The sequence below is a fragment of the Vombatus ursinus genome, unplaced genomic scaffold, assembly GCF_900497805.2.
Source record: "Vombatus ursinus unplaced genomic scaffold, bare-nosed wombat genome assembly UNPS02014945.1, whole genome shotgun sequence".
Lineage (NCBI taxonomy): Eukaryota > Metazoa > Chordata > Mammalia > Diprotodontia > Vombatidae > Vombatus > Vombatus ursinus.
In genome coordinates this window covers 16,192,750-16,218,082 of record NW_020954723.1, presented here as the reverse complement: position 1 = coordinate 16,218,082, position 25,333 = coordinate 16,192,750, and the positions used below count along the sequence as shown (strand labels likewise).

Genomic DNA, 25,333 nt, shown 5'->3' with positions numbered 1-25,333 from the left:
CTGGATCCCATTCCCTTCTACATCCTCCAGGACTTTATTCCTGTTGTTGTCTTTTTTTTTGTATCTTTGTATTTCTCTTTCCCTACTAATTTTTCCTCAGCTGCCTACAATCATAGCCAAGCTATCCCTAATCTTAAAGCAGCTTTCCTTTGACCGCTCTACACCCAAGCGTCATTCACTTTTTCCCATCATTGTTTCCCAGTGCCTAACACCTGACATGAGCACTAAATAAATGCTGACTGTCTCTAGTTCCTCAATCCCCAAATTACTCTCTCAAATCTTCTGCCCTCATCACTCTGAAACCATACTTGCAAACGTTACTAAATGTCTCAAAAGTCATATCCAATGGCTTCTGCGAGTCTTCACACTTGCTGATTTCTCAACAGCATTTGGCTCAGTCGGTTAACTCTTTCCTGTATATTCTCTTTACTCCATTAGCTTTAGGGAAAGAATATTCCTTTGTTCTACCATTCCAGTGCTTTTCCTATTTTGGATGCTGGCTCTTTAATCTTTTCTTGACCCCTTAATGTACTCCAACAATTTCTTCTTCCTTTACACTCACACTCCACTATGGAAATTTCCTCCACTCTCAAGGTTTTATTTGTATGCAAATTAACTCCCATATTATCCAGACGTGTATTTTTAACTATGTCCACCGTATTTCCACCTGGAAGGTCTAGTAGGACCTGAAAAAATTAACAACAAAATCTAACTAATCTTCTTTTTTCTTCAATATACTCCCATTTTTGGTCCATAGCAACCACTCTCAATCTCCCATTACCTAATGGTAATCTTTTAGCATTTCCTTCTCTCATTTTCCTCTTCTATCCAGTTAACTACGTCTTTAAATTCCACTTCTACTAAATTTCCCTAAATTTCTTCCCTGTTTTATTCCAACTGCCACTTCACCTCATACAGACCCTTCATTACTATCTGCTTATACTACTGCAATACCAATTTAATGGGTCTTTTTACTTTTATTCATTTAAAAATCAAATAGGTGAGTATTAGCAGTAGGAAAAAGGCAAGATAAGAAATTTCAATACAAACCACCCCCATAATTTGTTAAGGTCATTACCTTATCATATTGGCACACAACAACATTCTCTGTATCAAACAGTTCCTGTCCTTCTTCATCACTCACGTCATCCTCACTATTCAGGGGTTCCTAGAAAAGATATTTATATTAATTTATCATCAGTCAATATTACTAGCATTAAACCCTACTAATACTCAGCAAACTGAAGCTCTCTGAAAGTATACACCTCTGATTTTAATTGCCAAAAGCAGCAATTCGGGAGACTAGGAAAATTCTTCACATCTAAGATATTTTGTTTATCTAGGGTTTCTTTTCATTTTTGAATGTTTTTATCTATTTGTAGTAACCTAGTGAAACAATGCACTATCACTTGTCTGCTCTATCACAAAAGTTGCATATTTAGGCCTATTCTATGAGTTCAAGAGTTGGAAATGATGTATTTTAACTACACCTGTAGACACAAGTGTTACGATTTAACTGCCATAAATTTTATCACCATACACTTTAATCACTGTGCAAATTTGTTGAATAGCAACCTAAACTTTAAAGAACAGGATATATTAAATGTTTTCACTTTACCAAGTTCCATCTCAATCCTATAGCTCTATGAAGAACTTAAAACAATAATGTTATTCTGCAAGTTGCTAAGTAATCAGTATTTTAAAATACCAACCTTCCCAATGAAAACTATAGTTTATATGAAAAATATAAAATCATCATCAGTCAAGTTTTTTCATTTCCACATTTTCCCCAGACTTACCTCTTCAACTTGTCCATCTTCTCCTCCATCTTTCTCTTTATCGTCTTCTTCTTCATCATCATAATCTTCCTCTTCATCTTCATCTTCTTCAGATGAGGTGTCCCCAGCCCCATCTACTTGTAGCACCAAAGGAGCTTGTGGTTGGGTAGGCTGCTGCTGTGGTTGCTGCTGGCCAGTTGCTGTGATCTGTGCTTGTGCTGCAGTGGGAGCTGCCACTGTGGTAGGTATGACTTGTGTCTTGTTTCCTGTAAATAAGATCTGCTGAGGCTGTATGATGACACCTGTTGGTGGTGGTATCCCTCCAGGGATAGGAGCCAAAACCTGACACATAAAGAAATGGAATATTAAAGTCTCATTTGTACTTATTTCATCCAAGATAACTGGGTCCACAACAAACTTATGCTAATCTCAATTGGTTCCTCAGAGCTATGCAGAAATCTTTTAAATCATTCCTTCACGTTCCCAAGACCAAACCTCCTCTGTATTTTCCCATATGCCCCCTCGCCTGATCTATTTTTTTTATCTCAGTGAATTAATGAGTCTACTTTACAGGAAAGATTAAAAACATCTATCAGAAACTCTCTCATTGCCCTCCCTTCGTATCACACAATATATTCACAGATAAATTCCACAGATACAAAATAAATACACAGCGATTTGGCAAAGAAAACACTAACAACTAGTGTAAGGCCCCTTGAAGGAGGTGTAACTTCAGCTGAACTTTGAAAGGAGTCACAGATTATTACGAAAAACAGAACAAGGTAGGAAAGGAGAGCGCTCCAGGCACAGGGACACAGCTAACACGAGGCACGGAAGGAGGAAATGGAAAGTTATACACAAAGAACAGTAAGCAGACCAGTTTTACTGGAGCTTAGATAGAATGCAGGAGGAAAAATAAAGTGGGAAAGACAGACTGGAGCAAGATTATCAAGGGCTTTAAATACTAGAAATACCAAAGAGGGATTTATATTTTATTGTTTATTTGGTACTACAAGCTGATGGGGCTGAGGACACTTCATCTGAAGATGGACGAGTTGAAGAGGTAAGTCTGGGGAAAATGTGGAAATAAAAATGAGAAGTCACTGAGGTTTTTTGAACATGGGAGTGACAGGGTCAAACCTGAACTTTAGGAATATCTATTTACCAGGAATGTGGAAGATGGATTGAAAGGGAAGAAACTGTATTCAGGGAGATTTAGGAAGAGGCTATTTCAGTAGTAGGGATAATGAGGGCCTATACTAAAATGATTGCAGTATGACTAAAAGAGGACAAAATATGGAACTGACAGGTCTTGACAATTAATTTGATATGGACTGGGCTAGTAAGAGCAAAGAGTTGAAAATGACTCCTAGGTGACTGAAAGAATGGTGGTCCATTCAACAGAAATAGGAGGAGGAGGAGGAGCTAGAATGAGGGGAGGGAAAATATTGAGTTATATTTTAGATATGTTGTCCTCTTTCTTGAAAAAGCAAACCTGACCACCTGCACTTATTTTTTAATCTTTTCCCATCTTCTCTAGGAGCTTGTGCCCTCTATCATTCCCATTTTCTTTCCTCTTGAATGTCTACCTCTCTACTCCTTCTTCACTCACTTTTTTACAAATATACTATCTCCTTTATCCTAAGCAACTTTACTATTGTCTTATCACCTCAAGTTTAACAATTTTAACTATTACATTGTTCTCAATTTTCTTCAGTGGTTGTTCTTCCTAGTTCTAAATGGATACTTTTCATGACTGTTCTCAGCTTTCTCCCTCTCCCACTTTTTTTTCTTCCAAGATCTATCCATTTACATAGTTTTGACCTAACACCACTATTTAGTTAAACTCCTAAATATTTATCTTCTGCCCAAAATTTGTCAAGCTCCATCCCCATAACAACAGAGTGAGGTCTGCTATCCACCCAGGACATGTATTTAGAACAAGATAGAGAAAACTCCAAATACTTGTCAAACATGACTAAGACCCATATTGGTGATTCACATGAGCACAAATGATATCACCTAATGAAGAAGAGTGCCATATTAAAGAGAATTACCAAAACCAAAGAGAAATACGAATGAGATCCTTCTTCCTATAAAATAACACACCAGCTCTAGAAAACAGGGCCTGAGATCAATGCTAACTTGAGTTTGGACACTCCAGGAGACAAAATCTAAAACCCTAGACCTTGTGGTAGGGGACTGAACAAGAAAACTCGGCCAATTCCCAGGAGACAGGCTTGAACTAGCTTAAACTCCAGTCTAAGTTGCTTTAGGGGACAAGGCCTAAAGCCAATGACCTCTAGGTGAGTGACTGCACAAGCCTCAAGGATTCAGGAAGATCCCTAAAAATGGACCAAAGCAACAGACTGCAGCAGTGGATGGGGCTTAGTCCCTACTCTGTATTCAATTCCTAGTTCTTGTTCAGGGCTTCAGATGGAGGGAGGGCCTGACCCTAAGCAGCTATCTTGCCAGGGAAAGAGAGTAGATTTTGTGATTTCCAATTACTTTTTGGTTCCTAAAATGTGGTACTTAAAAATGAACATAGTATTCCAGATATGTACAGACTGTGGTAGAGGACATGAGACTTTAATAATCTCCCTTGTTTGGACACTATGCATTTATTTATTTATTCATGCAGCTAAACATCATGTTTCCTTTTTCTAGCTTCCATATTACATTGTTTAACAAACTAACATTGTAGTTCACTAAATCCCCGGTATTCCCCTCACAGAAAATGTTTTCAAACCATGTTTCTCCTGTCCTTTATTCTTGCTGTTCAGTCATTTTTGAGTGACGTCCAACACTTCATGATCCCAGTTGGGTTTTTTTGGCAGAGGTACTGGAATCATTTGCCACTTCCTTCTCTAGCTCATTTTACAGATAAGGCAAATAGAGTTAAGTGACTTGCCCATGGTCATACCACTAGTAAGTATCTGAGGCCAGATTTTAATTCAGGAAGATGAGTCTTCCTGGCACTCTATTATATATACAAATCTGGTAAAGACTTTACAATGATCCTTTATTTTCTATTATGTTAAATTCGGCACATCATCCTATGCTGTTGAGATCTTTCTGGATATGATTCACAGTCAATATTTTAACTATCCTTTCCAGCTTTATGAACCTGCAAATTTGATAAAACATGCCATTTTATACCTTCATCCACGTAAATAATATAGAAGAAAAAGCAACTGTGTACAAGAGTACTCAAGATTATTTGCTAGATCCAGACTTTCCCACCACAGTATCTGGGCCTCAGGCCATAAAATACAGGAAGTTCCTGGGGCAAGGGCATGAGCTTAAATTTAAAGGTTACCTAAGGATCACTTTGGTTAGGCTGGCTTCAATAGCTGAACAATAAGTAAGCTAGCTTCTACCCTCTTCCAAGTATTGGAGATCAAAGTACACGAATAAAACAAACTCGTACTTGCAATAAGCTTAAGATGAAAAGTACCTATAGAGCATAAATCTGAAGCAAATAAATATAGTATATCGTAAGCAATTAAATACAATGTATTTTGGGAGAAAGGCACTAGCAGTTGAGGGAGATCAGGAAACACTTCATAAACAAGATGGTGCTTATTAATCGATGGAGTTGTGAATAGATCCAACCGTTGTGGAGTACAATTTGGAACTATGCCTAAAGGGCTATAAAACTATGCACACCCTTTGACCCAGCAATACCACTACTAAGGTCTGTATCCCAAAGACATCATACAAACAGGAAAAGGACCCACACGTACAAAAGTATTTATAGCAGCTCTTTTTGTAGTGGACAAGAATTGGAAATTGAGGGAATGCCAATCAGTTGGGGAATAGCTGAACAAGTTATGGTATATGAATGAAATGGAATACAATTGTTCCATAAGAAATGATGAGGTGGACCTCAGAAAAATCTGTAAAGATTTACATGAATTTATGCTGAGTGAAATGAACAGAATCAGGAGAACATTTTACATAGTCCACAGTAACAGCAACACTGTTCGATGACTAACTTTGACAGACTTAACTCTTCTCAGCAATACAAGGATCTAAGACAATTCCAAAAGACTTATGGAAAAAAAAGTGCTATCCACATCCAGAGAAAGAATTATGGAGTCTGAATGCAGATTGAAGCATACTATTTGCTCTTTTTTTTTGTTGTTCTTCTTTTTCGTGGTTTTTTTCCCCTTTGGTTCTAATTCTTCTTTACAATATGACTAATGTGGAAATATGTTTAATATGATTGTACATATATATCCTATATCAGATTGCACACCATGTTGGGGAGGGGGAAGCGGAGGGAGTGAGAAAATTCAGAACCCAAAATCTGATAGAAGTAAATGTTGAAAACTAAAAACAAATAAACAAATAAAATTTAAAAAGAAAAAGATGGTGCTTGAGTTATGTCTTAAAGGAAGAGGGTTCTTTAAACAACAAAATAAACGTTCCCCAAATCAATTCAACATTCTATATTCATATACATTTCATTCACATATTCAACAGAGAAGATATTCTTACACTGTAAGACTGGAAAAAATACCAGCTTCAACAGACAGCTGTTGAGCAAAATTCAAGAAATCTTTCAGAATTCTATCACCTAGTATATTTTTCTCCGCATTTAAAATATGTGATCTAAAAACTTGTAGTTTTCGGAAAATAGAAGAGAAAAGGGGATAAGAGAATGAGGGGATGATAGAAGAGAGGGCACATTAAGGTGTATTCAGAATGCATGCCATCTAGGAGTGGGGGGAAGGGTGAGATGGGGAGAAAATTTGGAACTAAAAACTTAAGTCTTAACCTGTTTTACAAAACCAAACAGAAAAATACAGAAGCAACATGACAGATTATAATAAGTAATGCAAGCATATAAAGCTTTGTAAATATGATGAAAAAAGTAAAGCCTTGAAATGATAAAACATGCTTGCTACTTGCTGGAATTACATGCATCACAGACATAGGGGATGGCCAGTGCATGAAAAGAGGAGATGGCGTGCTATACGTGAGGAACAGAGAGAAGGCCAGTCTGGAAGGATCAGAGAGTATGAGAGGGGGAGTAATGCCCAATGAAGATAGGATGATAGGCTGAAGCCATGTTGTGCATGGCTTTAAAAGTCAAACCAAGGGTTTTATATTTTATCCTAGAGGCAATAGGAAGCCACTGGATTCAGCTGATTAAGGGAGCCAGAAGTCTGAGCCTGAGAAAAATTACTTTGGAAGCAATGGTAACAGTAAAAGTAAGCTGGACTGGAGTGATGAGAGACTTGAGGCAGGGAAACCAATTAGGAGGTTGTTGCAATAATCTAGGCAAGAAGTAATGAGGACATACAATTTGAAGAAAACAAGGAGAAAGCAAGGGTATTTTAAGCCACAAGAACAGAACAATTTGAAAATGTTCATCTGGCCTCTATATCACCAAGTTCTTTTCCTAATAGAGGTCTTGGCATATTTCTGCTCAGCTCAAACTCTACTCAAACTGGATTATTCCCAATTCTGGCTTGCCTTCTCATTCTTACGTGAATCTGCCCACATACCTGTATCAGACTCCCTTAACTTTCTCATCGTGTGAAATTGTTCTTTATGTTTAAGGACCAACTCAGGTACTACCTTCTCTGAAATTTTCCAAGACCATCTCAATTAATAGGAATTTTTTCCTCCATTTCAACCTCACAGACCCACGCTTGACCTTTTCCACATAGTTGATCTCCTTTAAATTGTACTGTATTTATATAATTTCTTCTCCCTCCAACCTTCTTCATTTTTATATGCACAGCACCTAGCACGATCTCCTAAATAGAGATGACATTTAAGCTTTATTTGAATTGAATCTGAATCTCAAACCTTTCAATATGTCTCAGTACACAGGAAGATTTTCAATGTCATTGTGACATTTTTTCTTTGTGAAGAATAGTCTTTTTCTACAGTGCCTAAAACTTTAGTCTGAAGAAAAAAAGGAAGCCATGAGGCTCTCAGTTTCCTTTCTGCCACTGAGGATCCCACCATGCCTTTTAATATCTTTGATGGAGACATACTACACAGACCATGGGAAAGGATTTCTGGATACCTTCCAAGCTAGTCCCATTTCTGCTACAATCACCTAGTTTTACTTAGGCAAGGTCTCTAGCAGAACAGGCCATAGTGTCTTTATATGCCAAATGAGGAAGAGTGGCTGAGATAATCTTTAAATTCTAATGCTAGTGAGAATTAACACCACTTGTAGGTGCTACATACATGCATAGTAATCCTTATTATTAAAGATTCTTTTACCTGTTGTATAACAGGAGCTTGTACTCCCCCAGGTTGCATCTGTGGTATAACCTGCTGCTGCAAAACCACCGACTGCTGTGGCTGAAGGATGTACTGGGCACCACTGGCAGTCCTGACTACCTGTAGAATCTGGCCTATAATAACAACAAGAAGTTATTCAAGTTACCTTTTAAGTAATGATTGTTATAGCATATCACAAGTTAGACCAAATAGGCTTCACTGAAAAGTTCTCAGTGAATATGCTAGTTAGCAGATAATATGCCCCAAAACTGAATTTAGTGCTATCATCTATACTTAATATACTCTTCTCTCCTTTTGTTAAAATTCCTGTCAAAGTGCTGTTTTAAACACAGCACTTTCTTTTGTTTTCATCTTTTTGCTGCCCTCCAACAGGGCTTTATTAAAAGTGTGATTTGATTACAGGATCCAAACTACTGACTGAAATACAGAGTCTATTCTACTAGTGAGTAAAGAGACTGAATCTAGAGTGAGGTGGAAACTGGATTTTAAAATCCTACCTCTGCTATGTATCACTTAACTCCTCTGAGCCTCAGTTGCCTCATCTGAAAGGTGAAAAAGCTGGACTAGGTGATGTCCAAATCAGAGGTTCTTAACCTAGAGCCTGTGAATTTTATATCTATATACATATCTGATAACTGCATTTCAGTGTAACTGGTTTTCTTTGTAAACCTTTACCTTCATTTTATGCATTTGAAAAGATTAGCCTGAGAAGGGATCTAGAGACTTTTGAAGCCCTACTCTAAAATCCTATGATCCTACTAGCATTACTTTAGAAGTATGTACGTTTTTCAGACTACTAGAGGGCTGCGTAGAAACACAGCTTCATTCAAAATAGAATCCTAGTAGCCTAACAGTTAGGCTGACATCTAAGTGAGTCCTTCTTCCTAAATAAAGTAAATAAAGCAAGATCAAAGTGACAGGATTACTGAAAATGCTTGTAAGAGAAAACTTCAAGAACTTTAGAAATAGACCTGTGCATTGTACATGTGTATGCGCACATGCACACATACACGGTTATATTTATTTTAGCAGACTGGTGATTCCCTTAGTCAGGAATTCTGAATCTCCTCTGACTAGAGCAGATTTGACAGCTGTTCTGCAACTTACAGTCTTACCAAGCTGCCTGGTGCATGAGAGGTTAATGACTTCAAATAGCCAATACTGTACGTACGAAAGCTAGCACTTGAACCCAGGTCTTTCTGACCAAGGATGTGTACTCTATGCTGCCGCCTCCTGTATGGCATACTAAACTAACAGCATTCATTCCTTAAAGCTATGTGGCCAAGAATACGATCCTTTTCTTACACCCTAGATATGACCTTAGTTTTGAAGAAGATATCATCTCCAAGGGTATACCTTTAAATATTAAACATTATTATTCTGCTTCACCAAATCAAAAACTCTATCCTATACTTTGTACTTTGCCTTACCTTGGTAAAAGAACATGTCTTTGTTTCTTAAATACTATAAAATCAGCCAACAAGTATTTATTAAGAGCTTATTGTGTATAATGATATATAATAATACTAACAGAGCTGGCATTTATATAGCACTTTACAAATGTTATCTCATTTGTTCCTCACAACACCCCTGGGGGAAAAAATACTATTATTATTCTCATTTTACAGATGAGTAAACTGAAGAAGGCAGAAATTAAATGACTTGGAACTCAGGTCTTCCCGACTCCAGGTCCAACATTTAATTTGCCTGTGTGCCAGGCAAAACGCAATAAGGCCTTAACGTGGATTAGGGAGAATTTGAATTTATAGGGGATGCTTCCAATGCTTAGAAATATACACACACACATGTAATTTTATATATATATATATATATATGTATTTATATAAATTGTCTCTGACAGACATTGATTAAATAAATACAGAGTAGTTTTTTTTCTTTCACAATATTTAAGCAGGAATAATAATACTGAACACAGTAAACTATGGCTTACATATTTACAAATATGGTTTACATATATAACACAAGGTAAAACATATTCAGATCTAACCAATTAAGTATTCAGATCTTAGTGCTCAATACTACTGTATACATTCTTCTCTGCTATTTCCATGAACAGAGTTTATACTGAGAAAAAAATGAAGTGTTATAATGAAAGCATAACGGGCACTAAAAGCTCACAATTACTTGCAGTCTCCTAATTAAATGAAAACATAAATTCATCAATCAAGATTAGGTGATAGTATAATTTTTGAGATGTCAAATAGACCTATCATTTTGAATTACCTGAATTACCTGAATTACCTGAATTAGTTATTATCTGCTGAACAGGAGTAACACCAGCAGGCAGTGCCAAGGTAGCAGCAGTGGCAGCAGCACTCTGGGGGGAGGAGGTAAAAATAAATCAGGTCTCAAATTGTAAATGCAGAACCAAATAGAAAAAGCAGTTTCAAACAAGAAACCAAAATGGGAAAAAATGGACAAAGTTAAATCTATCTTGAAGATTATTTCTGGAAGAAAAACAAGTTTACTTTGAGGAGAATAACAAAGACCTCTGTTGAGACACGAGAAAATTTTGGATTTTGTCAAAGAATTTAAACTCATGACAGAAGATCCTTAATCAAGATAAATATACTTCAAAACATCTAGATTTTCTTTTCCTGAGTACAGGTATCACATCTGTTCATATACTTATAACTGAAAGGATGAGAAGGGAGAGGAAAAAAAGGGAAGGAGAAAGGACAAAGGAGCTAGAACAGGAAGTCTAGCTCACCTTGAGTCAGCAAAATTTTTTTTTAAAGGCAATTGGGGTTAAGTGACTTGCCCAGGGTTACACAGCTAGTAAGTGTCAAGTGTTTGGTCTTAGGCCAGATTTGAACTCAGGTTCTCCTGACTTCAGGGCCGGTACTCTATCCACTGTGCCACCTCGCTGCCCTGAGTCAGCAAATTTTTAAAAAATATTTTAATATTTCTATTTCAATATAATCAGTCTCTTTTTTAATCATAAGCATTTCTGAAAAAGGTTCCGCAGACTTCAACAGACTGCCAAAGGGGATTAATGAAACACAAATTAAAAACCCCCAAGCCAGACAAAAACGTTAAAAATGGAAATTATGTACATTTGAGAAAGATTGTCTTGGTAAATTCAACTGAGCTGTGGGTTGTGAAAAGCAAATGACTGAGGAGAGATGGATGCAGCACAATCTTGAGGTAAACTCCAAGCAGTTAGCACTATGAATGCAACAAAACAACCTGGTTGCTATCAAAAACAGTACGCTGGACAAGGAGAATGGGTAGTTGGTCTTTGTATTTACAAGAATAAGAGAAGTGTTTATAACTTAAAAGAGTGCCTAAATTAATTTTACTGTAAACACTAAAGGAAAGGTCATGAGTATTAAGAAATATTGTAATTGAGATCTACATCACAAATTAGGAAATAATCCTTTTCTCATGAATTTCAAGAAGGAAACAGCACATTAAAAAAATTAGAAGTCTAACAATCTTTGCAATAGCTCTTTAGGCATTAGCCAATATTAAGTACTTATCAGTGACAGACACCCTAAGCATGAGAGATACAAAGAAAGGCAAAAACACAATCTTTACTCTGAAGGAGCTCATATCTGAACGGGGATGAAGATGAGACAATCAAAAGTGTACTATATATGGAGTATTTATGTATGCATGCATGTATGCACATACAATTATAATAACCTCTTAGCATTCATCTCACTTAAACACTACCACTTTCTAAAAAGTTGTAGCCTGAAAACAATGAGAGACGGTATCAAAGACAGCTAGTGAAGCTAGCTGGAAAGCAGTATTCAAATAAAGTACCTACTTCCAAATATGAAAAAAAAAAGTCATACCTGTAGTTACTAGGTGCAAAAATAATTTGCGGGTTTGCTAAAATTTAGTGCATATTCGTAAATTTAAATTAAGGACAGAGGACCCTGACATGGACCCGGGGACGGACACGGACACACACATACACACACACACACACACACACACACACACACACACACACCCCTTTTGGATGACATAAGAATTCCCACCATGCTTTCTTTAGGGTTAATTATTAGATTACTTGTCCCAACAGACACACACATAAAAAATAAATTTTGGAAATAGTTATTGCCTCCCATGAAGAGTCAGATTTTATGTTCTGCCAAAGAGAATTATATAATTCAGAACTCAAATCACGTACATTATTTTTTTCCACTGCTAAATCTAAAAAATAAAATAATCTATTTGTAACCATTCCGTAATGGTTATCTCTTATTTTGTTTTCTCTTACTAATATCAATTTATATCACCATGTTATAAATATCCTATTTAGAATGAGGTTGAGGTATAATTGATCAAAATGTAAATTGTGAATCTTACCATACTTGACGGATTCATATGTTGTAACAACTTAGACTCTGGTACAATAACTTGAGGTGGTGCTGCTAAAAACATAAAACAAAAACAATTATGCTTTAAGAACTCATATGCAAGGAATTAATAACTTCATAAGGGAGCTGGGAATCTTAAAAGGTGTCCACAAAACTTTCATTATTTTAAAATGGCAAAGTACTAAAAAAAAAATACATAATTTTTTTTATCAACATACTATGAAAACCAATAATTTTCCCACCTACTCAAAAATATGTTTAAAGAACATCAATAAAAAACGTGCACTAGGGGTCAAAGAAAACAAAAGTAGGATTAGTATTGCAGAGCAGCTGGGAGAACATCAATTTTTTCCTACTAAGCACAAATCTGAAAGGCAACAAAAGTGATTCTCATGTGAAAATTATATGAGAGTTCAGTAACAGTCCAGTAATATTAGTATTTTAAAATAATTTAGATCTGATAACTAATTTTATATAGTGTAACACTGTCAGAGAATAAAGTGTTATGCCCCAAGTGGCTGTTTAGGCCCACAGTTTAATAAGCACTGATGAGGCAATTGAAGTTTTTATCCTTTTTGATTAAAAAAATGCCTAAAACACAGTACACAATTCCCTACATTCTTACATAGCACAGGATACATTGAGAATTTTTTTACCTTTTCCTTGATTAGTCAATCAATAGAAAAATTTATTATTATATGATACAGTTATCCAGTGATGATCTACAAAGGCTATGTGCTATATAAAAGGGACTATTTGCCTTACAACTCTTACAGTCTCCTGTTAGCTGTCATTACTCAGTCTTTTATCTTCTAATAATCCCAATCCCTTGCCCATTCTCATATGTAGTTCTGATTTTACGTCCACTCACTTCATGTTATCAACAAGCCTAATTCCCAACTCTAATATAAAAAATGTATAGCTCTTATGGAATAAAATGTAGCTATTTCCCTCTGAGGCCTTACAATACCTCTCAGCTAACAAATAACTGCATTCTAGATATTCAAGGCTGGTGGAAGCTTGGTCACTATTGCAATACACAAACACACATGTATAAAATGTGTATATGTTCACCTGCTCTTAGCAGAAGGGAGTAGTCTCAGTATATTCTGACCTGTTCAGATTGTATCTTTTCCAGTACCAGGTACCAGGTACCAAAACTTAAGAAATATACTGACAAGCTAGACTGGATACAAAAGTGAACCGGGCTTAGAGTCCCACAGCTGAATTAGAAATATTCAGCCTGAAGAAGAAAACACGACAGGTGTTTTCTAACTGTCAAGTAGCAAAAGAGACTAGTTTTATTCTGTTCGGTTCTAAAAAGCAGAACCAGGACTAAAGGGTGAAAGCCACAGTGAAGCGGATGTTGATTTGATAGAAAGAAAAATTTCTTAGCAACTGAGAAATATCTACATATTAAATAGACTGCCCCTTATAAATGAATGAACTCTTCCTCACTGGAAGTCTTCAAGCTATGCTTAGGGGTGCACTTGTAAAGGACATTTTGTAGTAAGATTCATGCCTTAGGGACTTCAGCTCAGAGGTCCTTCTAAACTCTTGAGATTCTATAACTTATATGCATATACCTCACAGACACAAAAATAGGTTTTTGGTCTTTTATAATTCAAGATCTAACCACTGACAGAGATTATTTAAGAACAGATCTGAAAAGTCAAGCCTTACCACATCATCTAATAGTAGTCAGTGACAATAAGCTCTAGCTAGGCTTGAAAACAGAATAAGCAGCAAGAGAATATTAGAAACAAGGGTATTACTGTTTAAAGTTCCCCACGTACCCCCAAATTTATAGTAGCACTTTTTGTGATACCAAAAAATCGTAAACAAAATTGATACCCATAAATTTGGAAATGGCCAAACACAGCACGATCCATGAATGTAATGGACTATTACTGTGTTTTAAGAAATGCTGAATGTGATGAACACATAGAAGTAGAATGAAGTAAAAGCCAAAAAAACAATATACACAATGACTACAATATTGTAGATGGCACTCACACTCTCTCTCTCTTCAAAAGTGAATGCTGCAAAATTATAAACAACAAGTATGGCTCAAAAAAGGCAATGTGAGAGGATACCCCAACCCCCCACCTCCCCTCTGAGGCAGGAGGTCTACAAGTATTGAACACTGCACTTATTTTCAAGACTTGTTTCATGTCTTGATAAGTTATGCTGATTTTTATTTTTTTTCTTTAAAAACTTATTTTTGGTTTTGTTTTTTTGCTAGGTAACAGGGTTAAGTGACTTGCCCAGAGTCACACAGCTAGTAAGTGTCAAGTATCTGAGCTGGATTTGAACTCGGGTTCTCCAGGTTCTGCTCTATCCACTGGGCCACCTGGTTGCCCCTAAAAACTTATTGCTGGGGGCAGCTGGGTGACACAGTGGATAGAGTACCGGCCCTGAAGTCAACAGGACCCGAGTTCAAATCCGGCCTCAGACCAAACACTTGACATTTACTAGCTGTGTGACCCATGGCAAGTCAATTAACCCCAATAGCCTATAAAAAAAAAAATTATTGCCCAAAGTTAAGTGCCATTAAACATTAGCAATATATCCTTGTCAACCATCAAGACATTTAAACCTTAATAATTTGGCTTATCACCTAACTTCAAATTTACCACTAACTCCTAACCAGTATTTTGTGGTAGCAGTGCATATTTAAAAAGTGTTCAACTCCACAAATTTCAGAGAATAGGAGGAAAATCCATTTATCCCAAATATCCTCTGAGTGAAGAAAGTCAAATTTTAATGTATGATGACATAAAATCCTAATGCCAGAGCTCTAGGCAATAGGAGGAACAGTCATCAAGCCAGAAAGGAGAAAATTATCTTAAAGCTTATCAAATGAAAATACTAGTTTTAGGAAAAGAAATCCCCTCTACCCTTAAATAAACTAAAGATAATAAAATTCTCCAAATGAATAAATTCATTTTCTCCATATCTAATGATTGTTAAGCCTACCTATTACATTAAAATACTCTGCTGAAGTCCTACTCTGGAGCCTTATTTGGCACCGATGTAAGCCTATGCCAGCAGAGTATAACCCAAGCTAAACTGCTGCTTGAAGACCAGGCTAGCCAACTGAGGTCAGATTCATCACCAAAAGATATGTCACCAAGTGAAATTTTTTTTCAATCACAGTCAATTCAGGAGAGCTGACTCAGACTAAAAAAACAGGTGCTGTGATCTAACTCGTTACCTACAACTGATAAAGTCATCACTCTTCTGAAATGCAGTTACCATATTGCTTCACAGGTGTTTATAAATTTGTACACTTTTTCCATTAACATAAAATTCCTTGGGGTTTAATGACTTAAGATGAACACATGCTTTACTATCTGAACTGGTAAAATAAGTAACAGGCAATACATCTGCAAATATGTGAAGCAATATTTAGAATTTCTGTGGTTAAATATGTGGAGACAGTTTAGCACAATAAAACTCACCACTGACAAAAAAAGACTAAGAAGAAATGCTGCCAATACTGAAAACATAAATTGAGGGCATAAGGTTAATTAACTAGGATATTTCTTGTTATTAAAGTTCAGCCCAACTTATGGAAACCAAGTACTGGAAAATAGCTGAACTTATAAAATGTAACTTATTAATCATGTAGGCCAACCTACTCATTTTGCAAATGAGGAAAGGAAAGCCAGAGGTTAACTGACTTATCATTGGTAACTGACTTACCAAAGTAATAAGAACAGCAAATCTCTGTCCAAGGAAAAATTTAAGTTATTTCTGTCTTAGCTTAGGCATGTGGGTATTTCAAGTGTGAAATAATAATTCGTTATTTACACAGGCAAGTAAGAGCACAGTGTAATGGAACGAGCACTGAGTTTTGTGGGCATTGTGGGAATTGAGTGAACCACACTAACTCCATCTTGTAACTCAATTCCTGGAGCTAGCTCCGTTCCCTTTCTATTCAATTATGGGTCTAGTCCAATTTCTGTCTTGTGAGAAAACTTTATTCAATTATGGGAATTGTGAGTAAACTTCACTGCATTATTTGAACCTAGCCCTGCATAGATGGGATGCTGGACTCCTACCTGTTGCTTAGAGTACCTTAACTTAAAACTTAACTTAGTTTATGCTGACCAGAAAATGGTCAGATCTGAAGATCGATGCAAGGAATTTTCTCACAATTATACTTTTCAAGCAACCCATAGGTCTCATCTGAAAACTGGCTCCACACTTGTCAATCAGTTACTGCTTCCTTATTCCTTTAACTGAATAAAGATACTCAGGAGGTGTGGGGACACCTTTTTTAAAAAATTTTTTATTTCTGGTTGTTGTACCTATTTACTCTCTCCCTCCCAACTTGGAAAGTCCCTAATCTTTCTTCCAACTAGAAATCAGATTACCTAATCTCACATTCTGGTTTATATCCTATTATTTTCTTTTAATGCATAAAAATCTTCCCCTGTATTCAGGGGTCCAGTGTCAAACTGAGGAAACCTGGTCCTGATTTGTTATGCGATTGGCATACTTTCGCTTAATAAATTTATGTTCGGAAGCTCAAACCTTTGTATCCTCAGTTATTTCAGATTTCACCTGTCACAGTTTCAAATCTGAAAATGTAGGCTTGAATCCCAGTTCTGTTATATACTGGCTACATGACCTTTATCAAGTCACATGAACTCTTCTGAGCTTCAGTTTCCTCCTCTATAAAATGAAGGGGGCTAGACTAATCAAGATTATGTTTGGATAATAATAAATTATCTATAAGGTCCTTTCCACCTCTAAATCTTGATCCTATTGTAATAACACTAGGCATTAACTTGATTCAACAAATATTTAAGTATCCACTAAGTGCAAGGCATTATGATAATAGTTTCTATGTTGGATTAATCCTGGAAGAGTAAATGAATATGCACATAACTGAGCCAAAAGAAGGAAACTGGGACATAAACCAACATTAATATTTCATGCCATTTTCTAGTTTCGCTAAGCACCATTTACCCATGATTGGTTTAACTCTTTCAGATTCGATTTCTTCTACAAGAGGAAAAAATAAAGATGACATCTAAAAGCCTGAAACCAACTTCATACAAACCTTGCTGTGATGCAGGAATAAGGACCTGTTGCGTTTGAGATTGCTGTTGTACAGTCTGTTGGGGTTGTGCTTGCTGATGGTGGTGGTGATGGTGATGTTGCTGTTGTTGTTGCTGCTGTTGCTGTTGCTGCTGCACTTGTATCAAATATTGTTCTTCTGAATGAAATCCATCCACTGCTTTAGACTGCATCAGTTTATTCTCCCATAACTAAGGTAAAAGAAAAAAGACTAAATGCACCTAAGGAAAAATAAAAAAGCAAATATGCTGTGCTTTTATAGTACATTGTCAATTCTAACAATAAATATAGTCACACTACAGATTTACACTCTTCAAATAAATGGAGATAAAAGGGAAACTCATCTGTTAAAGGAGTGGGCTGGGCTCTATAGAACCCAAAATTCCTTCCAGAATTTTAAATCTATGACTTTATTAGAAGATATCTTATTTATTCAACCTTAAAGCATACTGGTAATTTTTTGGTCACTCCCTCTAAAAAAATCTTCAACTAAATTATTAAAGGTTAATGTCCCATTTATTCAGCATTACTGGAAAAGGAAAGGGTCATACGTAAGTAACTCAAATTTTTCCCTCTTTAATACCAACATGTATTAGCAATTTTAATACAAAAAAAATCTAAATAAGACTGCATAATTTACTTACTCCCTTCAATACAATATACTTAATATGTAAAACTTCATAATGCTACAGAGTAATGATTCTATCAGTTATTATATTATACTTCAGAAGTTTACTGCAAGGTAAGCTTTCATTTCTCCATTTTCTGACTTACTAGGTACAAAATAACTATCTTAGGTGACTGGAGAGACAGGAAATTTAGATGAGATCTAACCCCTACCTTCAGTCTAGTAAAAAGATAAGATATCAACAAATTACTACAGGAGGCACAGAAGAAGGAGAGTACAGGAGAACAGAAGAACAAGAAGACCAGTACATGAAGTATACTATTCCAAGATTCACAAAGCATCACATATTTTTACTCAAACTTCACAAAACATAACCATCTTTCTACTTAACCTCATTCCTCTATTTGTATCAAGATTCAACATTATTCCAGTCACCTAGGTTTCTTATATACCACTCTTCCACCTTCCACATCTGTGACTTCTCTAACCATCAGACTTTGCCCAGCCTGGTGGAATAGTGTCTTCACAGCTCTCTCTTCTAATCTAGTTTCTCTCCTCTCCAATCCATCCTCTATACAGCTGCCAAAATGATATTGTAAAGCACAGATCTGACCATGGCACTCTCCTGTTCAAGAAGCATTATTAAGTTCCCACTATCTTTAGGATAAGATATAACTCCTCTGTACCTGACATGTAAAAGCCTTGAAAAACTGCCTCCAGAATTTCTAGTCATGATTACATTCAACTTCCTCTCAACGCTTTCTGTCCTATTTGCTCTTCCCTACACACAACATTCCATCTCTTGCCTCTTTTGCCTAGAATGCTCTCATCTCAGCCTCTTCTAAACGCAGGCTTCTTTCGAAGTTCAGTTCAAGTACCACCTCCTTGAAGGGACCTTCCTTGAATGCCCCAGTTGTGACTGCTCCCTCCTCCAAAACACAGTATACTTATCAGTAAAAAAAACATGGTACATCCCTAATGTAGAACACAAGCTCTTTCAGGGCAGGGAAGACTGTGTCTCACTTTTGTATTTGTATCCAAAGTGCCTACACAGTATCTTGACACCTAGTAGGTGTTTAACGTAAATACTTGTTGATTGAGTAAGATAACAGTGGAAATATATAATAGTATCAGAGTATGAAAGGTCTCGAGTGTCCCTTGGGAAGGTATTGAGTGCCACTTGAAGGGTTTTGAATTTTATTCAATGAGAAATGGCTAGATATATGTGTGAGAAAAATTGTTCTGGTAGCCATAAAAAGGATGGCTTGCAAAAGGAAAGAGAATGTGAAAGCTAGGAAGCTGTTTCAAGAGTCCATATGGAGAAAATAAGTTCTTTCATTCTGTATTAGAAGTGGGAAGAGAAAAGGTAATTCAAAAGGGAGATATTGTGGAGTTAGCAATACCTGTATTTAACAAATAATGGAATGTGAAAAGGAACATAATCTCAAAATGTGGAACACAAGAGATGTGATATATTGTGATACTATAGACAAGCAACAGATTTGAAGTAAAAGGATATGCCAAGTGCTGCATTTTGAATTTTAGGGGCTGATCAGAAATTTAGATCAACTTCCTGTATGTTTTTGGTAACATGTGTCTAAAGCTCAGAAAGAAGTAAAAATAGGGTATTTGAGAGTCATCTGTATAAAGGTAAATAAAATTGTGAGGGGAGATTATAAACCCAAGATGGTCAAGGACAAGCCCTTAAGAAAAACCCATATTCAAGAGTAAGGAAGATGTGAAGCCAACAGAGGGGCTAGAAAAGGAACAACTACAGTAGCAGAACAACCAAAGGACAGTGCTATCTATAAAGTCAAATAGAAACAAAATATTTTATCACATAGGAGAGTTAATACCATTAAAGTCTATAGAAAGGTGAAGAAAAATGAGAATCTTATAAAGACCTTTGGATTCAGTCATTGATGAGAGATGGAAAAATAGTTTCAGTAGCACAGTGAGGCTGAAGAGAAGTTGGATATTAATTTAAACAACACCACCCAATAAGTTTAGCAGTGACGGGCAGAGAGACAGGTAAGTACCTGAATAGGATAAAAAAGTCAAAGAAGATTTCCACACCTTTCCCCCCCACCCTTAAGAATTAGGAAACAAAGAAGTTCAGAAGCAATCAGTGGAGAGGAAAATATTGAAGATACATAAGAAGGGATTGCTATAACAAAGTCCATAAGAGATGAAAAAGAAAAGATCAAGAAGGCACGTAGGAAAATTAATCTTAGCAGAGAATCAAAGGATCTTTTGGTGACCTAAGGAAAGGAAAAGAAATGGGATATGAAGTTGAGAAATTTTGAGAAACAAAGGGAGGGAACTGAAAGGCGTTCATGTTGCACAACCTCAACCCTTTGGGTGAAGTAGAGTGCCAGGTCTTCTGCTATGATGAGGGAATGAGAGCATAATTAGAGGGCAAGGGAAGTAAAGAAAGCATTTAAACAACTCCTATGAGGGAGGAGTCAGCAGCAAGAGCCAAGATAAGACTGTAATTAGAGTCTTCCATCATTTATAGCCCAACCCAGATCCACCACAAAACTAATACTAGGCCATCTTCATGTCATGCTAACAATGCCACTTCCAACTCCTGCTTTCTACCTCATGCTCTGGGAATAGTAATGAAATCAATACTGTCATTGGAAGAAAGGGGTAGATGATGTGTCAATTAATTGCTCAATGGCTCCATTTTTAACCCCTCAGACTTCCCTTAACAAAACATTTCTCCCAGGCCACAGGTCCCTTATGTGTTGTCTCCTCCTTTTAGAATGTAAATTCCTCAGGACCAGGGGCCATCTTGCTTTCTGTATTTGTATCCTCAGTGCTTAACCCAGCGCCTAGTACACAGTAAGCACTTAAAATAAAAGCTTTCTCATTTTATTTAAATTTTCCAATCAATAATCATTAATGATATTATAGTTCACTTTATCTTACCCAGAAGGAAGTCTCCATCAACTTCTTAGTAATCATTTCCAACCCCTTTCATACTCTCCTATTCTTCTCAGCTCTCTTATTGTGTTGTTCTCTCCACCCCTTCCAGAGATTAACATTGTTAAGCTCCTCCAAAGCAGGCAGAGTCTTTGCTTTCTAGCATTTGTATCCTCAGTGCTTAGCTCAGGGCAAATAAAAAAGCATTAAATGATTTATCATCTCAGGTCAGGAAGCATCATTTACTCAGTAAGGAATAAATTATCTAGGAGGCAGCGAGGTGATGCAGTGGATACAGCACCAGCCCTGGAGTCAGGAGGACCTGAGTTCAAATCTAGCCTCAGACACATAACACTCACCAGCTGTGTGACTCTGGGCAAGTCACTTAACCCCAATTGCGTCACCAAAAAACAAAACAAAACAAAACAAAAACAAAAACAAAAAAAGAATTATTTACAGAAACCTACCCAAAGTAATCAACTTTCAAGATATAAATTTTTAAACTGCTACAGATAAGGATCAAAGGAGATTACTAAAATCACATAAAGAAATTATTGATACAGGGGGTAACTAGGTAGCTAGAGCACTGGCCCTGGAGTCAGAAGGACCTGAGTTCAAATCTGGCCTCAGACACATAACACTTACTAGATGTGTGACTCTAGGCAAGTCATTTAACCTCAATTGCCTCACACACACACACACACACACAAAAAAAAGCCAACAACAACAAAAAAACCAACATACAAATTTTTATTATTGCAAGATAACCCAAATCTTGGAAACTGTAACATACATGACTAAGGAACATGTAAAAAGCTTTATTTGGATAACCTCCAATTTTGGATCAAGTTCTGTCCTGAGGGGACTTGGCCTTGTAGGAACAATGTTACCAATAGTAAAATTGGTTAAATTTAAGGCCAGCCAACAAAACTCTATGTGATGAACAGTAATAGCTAGACTATTGTATTACTATAACTATATAAGAAGGTAATGTGGAGGTGAAAGAGGATTAGATTTGGAACCCAATTAGCTGAACTCTAACTAGCTGTGTCATTTTGGGAAAGTCACTGTGTCCCTGCTGAGTATTGTTTCCTTCACTTATGAAATAAAGGTAACAGTGCTTGTCCTTCAGAGGACTGATCAGACGACAGAAGTCTGACTGCAGGATCTTGCAGCATATATCAGCTGCATCCAGGTCTGCAGGTTCTACTAAATTAGAAAAGCTTCCAGTAACAAAATGCATCTGCCAAGGACTAGCCTGACTAAGTATACCGAGGTTCACCAAAGTTTGACCCCAGTAAACCACCACATTAATAAATATAAAAAAATAGTCCATTTTATGTGCTGTCCAACTTTTGCTTTCACAGAGATTATACGGTAGAGTGGCAGAAAAATGGGAAGAAGATATTAATAAACACAATTTTAAGATCATTTACAAAAATGAAAAAATATTAGTACTCTTAAACATGTGATTTTTTTCAGTCACCAAGGAGGTGATAGACTACTGGGGAAATTAAACCACATTTATGTTAATATTCTCAAAAATAAAACCAAAAAAGAAAATGAAAATAATGTAAGAATGGCTCAGTTTCTACAATGATTCAAATTAAAGAAATTAAGAGTGACTGGATCCACCCAAACACATGCAGAATTTTGTTTCATTCTGGAGGCAGTAAATTCAAAAAGCAACACTGAATTAAATCATCTGAATTATTCTCACTAAAAAAAAAAAAAAAAAAAAAAAAAAAAAGACCTACATGCCCACAAAAAAAGACCCACATTCTCTATAAAACCTTTTTGAGTCTAGACCAGACATTCTTACCCTGGGGTCCATGAGTTTGCCTTTTTTTTTTACCCCATGAGTTTGCTTTTAAAAAAATATTTTGGTAACTACATTTCAATATAATCAGCTTCCTTTGTAACTCTATACATTTTATTTTCTACATTTAAAAACATTATGAGGAAGGGTAGAGAGAATCCAGAAGACTATCATGAAAAGGGAATAGGCTTTGTCATTTTTAAGAGCAGAGCACTTCTTCAGTCTCACTACTAAAGGATACAGAGATTCTAAGAGCCCTATGTCTGTTATTGATAAACATTAATTCAGTAGAACAGAAAGAGCTTTAAAGTCCCTCTTCTCCAACAAGAAATCTTCTATGAATATCAAAGAACCTCAGAGTTTGGAAGGATCTCAGAACATCTAATACAATCACACCTGAATCTCCTACACATACTCAGATTTCGCTTGAAAACTCAAGAGAAACCACTATCTCCCAAGGCAGCCCATTCCAATTCTGGACAGTTCTAATTTTTACAATTTCCCCTTCTGAACATCAAGTGTAAATCTGTCTCTTGGCAACTTCTTACTACTGCCTCATGAGGTCAAGTGGAACAAGTCCAATCCCCAGTCTACATGACAGCCCTGCAAATATCTGAAAGGAGAGTTGTCATTTCTCCCCAAGTCTTCTTGATTCAGGCATCCTCAGTTGCTTCAAAATAGCCCCAAATGGCATGATCCCCAAGCCCTTCACCATTCTGGCCACTCCTCTGTAGATATTCTCCAACACATCAATATCCTTTCCAAATGTGGAGTCCAAACTGAATTACAGATGTGACCTAACCAGCACAGAACACTGGAGTACTATTAATCCTCAAATCCTGAATGCTATGCGGCTTTCAATGCAGTCTAAGATGACGTTTTGACTTTTTTGATTACTTTATCATACTACTGACTCACATCACACACACACACACACACACACACACACACACACGCAAAGTTGGAGCTGCTATCATTGGCATTTATGACATTTTTTTTCTGTGAGAAATTTCTAGTTCTAGGATCATAGGATTGAGAGCTGGAAGGAACTTAAAGGTTATCTCATTTTATCCCCTCATTTCTCAAATAAGAAAATAGAGGCCCAGAAAGAAGTGATTTGTTCAAGGTCACACAGGTAAGTAGAAGAAGGGTATCCCAGGCAAAGGGGGTTCCCTCTGGCAATAAGAGATTGATAGGGACCAGAGTATTTTTTTAGGGAAAGGAGTGGTGGCCTAATAGTTCCTGTTAGGGCTTTGGCTTTATATCCTTAAATGTTTTTGTGCTGATCTGCTGGCTGATTTTGCAAAATCTGAATTTCATGCAAATAATACATAAGCTTATTATTTAAATAAAAGTTAAAGGTTTGGTTTGGGTGCTAATAGTTGCATTAATATAGCATGGCAAAAAGTGTCCAAATATAATCATGACTACAGATCATTTTATTCCCTAACCTCTCCTCCAATTTCACATTAATGATTTCCAATTCACTTTGGTAAAACCAGATCATTCAGTTTTCAAAATTAATTCCAGAACGAATCTCTGAAAAAAGTACCAAAAGAGTCTATCACTTTAAGATATATTGTACATATGCATTTTTTCTTTCTCATGCTTTCTAAAAATAAAACCTGTATCTCCCTGAATCTGATACTGCCATTGTGTTTCTGTAGGCATGGGGAAGAAAAGTGATTAACAACATTTAGGTAAAGGTAAAAATCAGAGAAAGTAATCATTGTAAACAATCAAGAATAGTAGAGTCAAGAAGCACTAGAAACTAGCACAAAAAAAAAAGACAAGAACATTTATACTATGTATAGGGCAAGGAAACAAAGAGGGGGGGAGGGAATAAGCATTTATAGTGTCTACTAGGTGCCACACACTGTGCCAAGTGCTTTATAACTAGTATCTCATTTGATCCTGACAACAGTCCTTCAAAGTAGATGCTATTATTTCCCCCATTTTATGGGGGAAACCTGAGGAAACCTCAGGCAAACAGAGGTTAAATGACTTTGCCCAGGGTCACAAAAATAGAAGTGTCTGAGGCTGGATCTGAACTCAGGTCTTCTTGACTCCAGGTCTGATGTTCTATTCTACAAGTTGCCTGTGCCCAGTCATTCTTAAAGAAAACAATGATACCAGCCCTGGAGTCAGGAGGACCTGAGATCAAATCCAGCCTCAGACACGTGACACTTATTAGCTGTGTGACCCTGGGCAAGTCACTTAACCCCATTGCCTAGCAAAAAAACACAAAACAAAATGAAAACAACAATAGTATTGGTAAAGATGACAAAAAAAGGAAAATGACAATTGTTGAAAGGGCTTTGGGGAAGTACGCTTGCTAATGGATTGTTAATCACATTAGGAACTAATCCAGCCATTCTGGAAAGCGATTTAGAACTATGCCCCCAAACCCACTAAACAGTGAGTACTCTTTAAACTAGTTAGACCCACATGTATAAAAATATCT

At 36.6% G+C, this 25,333-nt stretch overlaps 1 protein-coding gene and 1 non-coding gene across 6 annotated transcripts in view; both read right to left on the bottom strand.

Moving 5' to 3' along the window:
- GTF2A1 (general transcription factor IIA subunit 1) overlaps window positions 1-25,333 on the bottom strand; it is a 46,961-nt gene that overhangs the window by 5,585 nt on the left and 16,043 nt on the right. For 2 of the 5 annotated variants that reach the window (XM_027844830.1, XM_027844827.1), the window contains exons 3-8: window positions 17,478-17,685; window positions 12,393-12,457; window positions 10,302-10,386; window positions 8,028-8,161; window positions 1,800-2,120; window positions 1,079-1,168 (exon numbers count right to left, since the gene is read on the bottom strand). In XM_027844830.1, the coding sequence (XP_027700631.1) occupies window positions 1,079-1,168; window positions 1,800-2,120; window positions 8,028-8,161; window positions 10,302-10,386; window positions 12,393-12,457; window positions 17,478-17,685 (903 nt within the window). Of the gene's footprint in view, window positions 1-1,078; window positions 1,169-1,799; window positions 2,121-8,027; window positions 8,162-10,301; window positions 10,387-12,392; window positions 12,458-17,477; window positions 17,716-25,333 lie in introns of all 5 variants that reach the window. The other 3 variants (XM_027844828.1, XM_027844829.1, XM_027844831.1) reach the window with 3 other exon arrangements.
- Window positions 15,085-15,229, bottom strand: LOC114030213. The gene has a single exon (XR_003567567.1). It is a non-coding gene; the product is annotated as a small nucleolar RNA SNORA79 (small nucleolar RNA).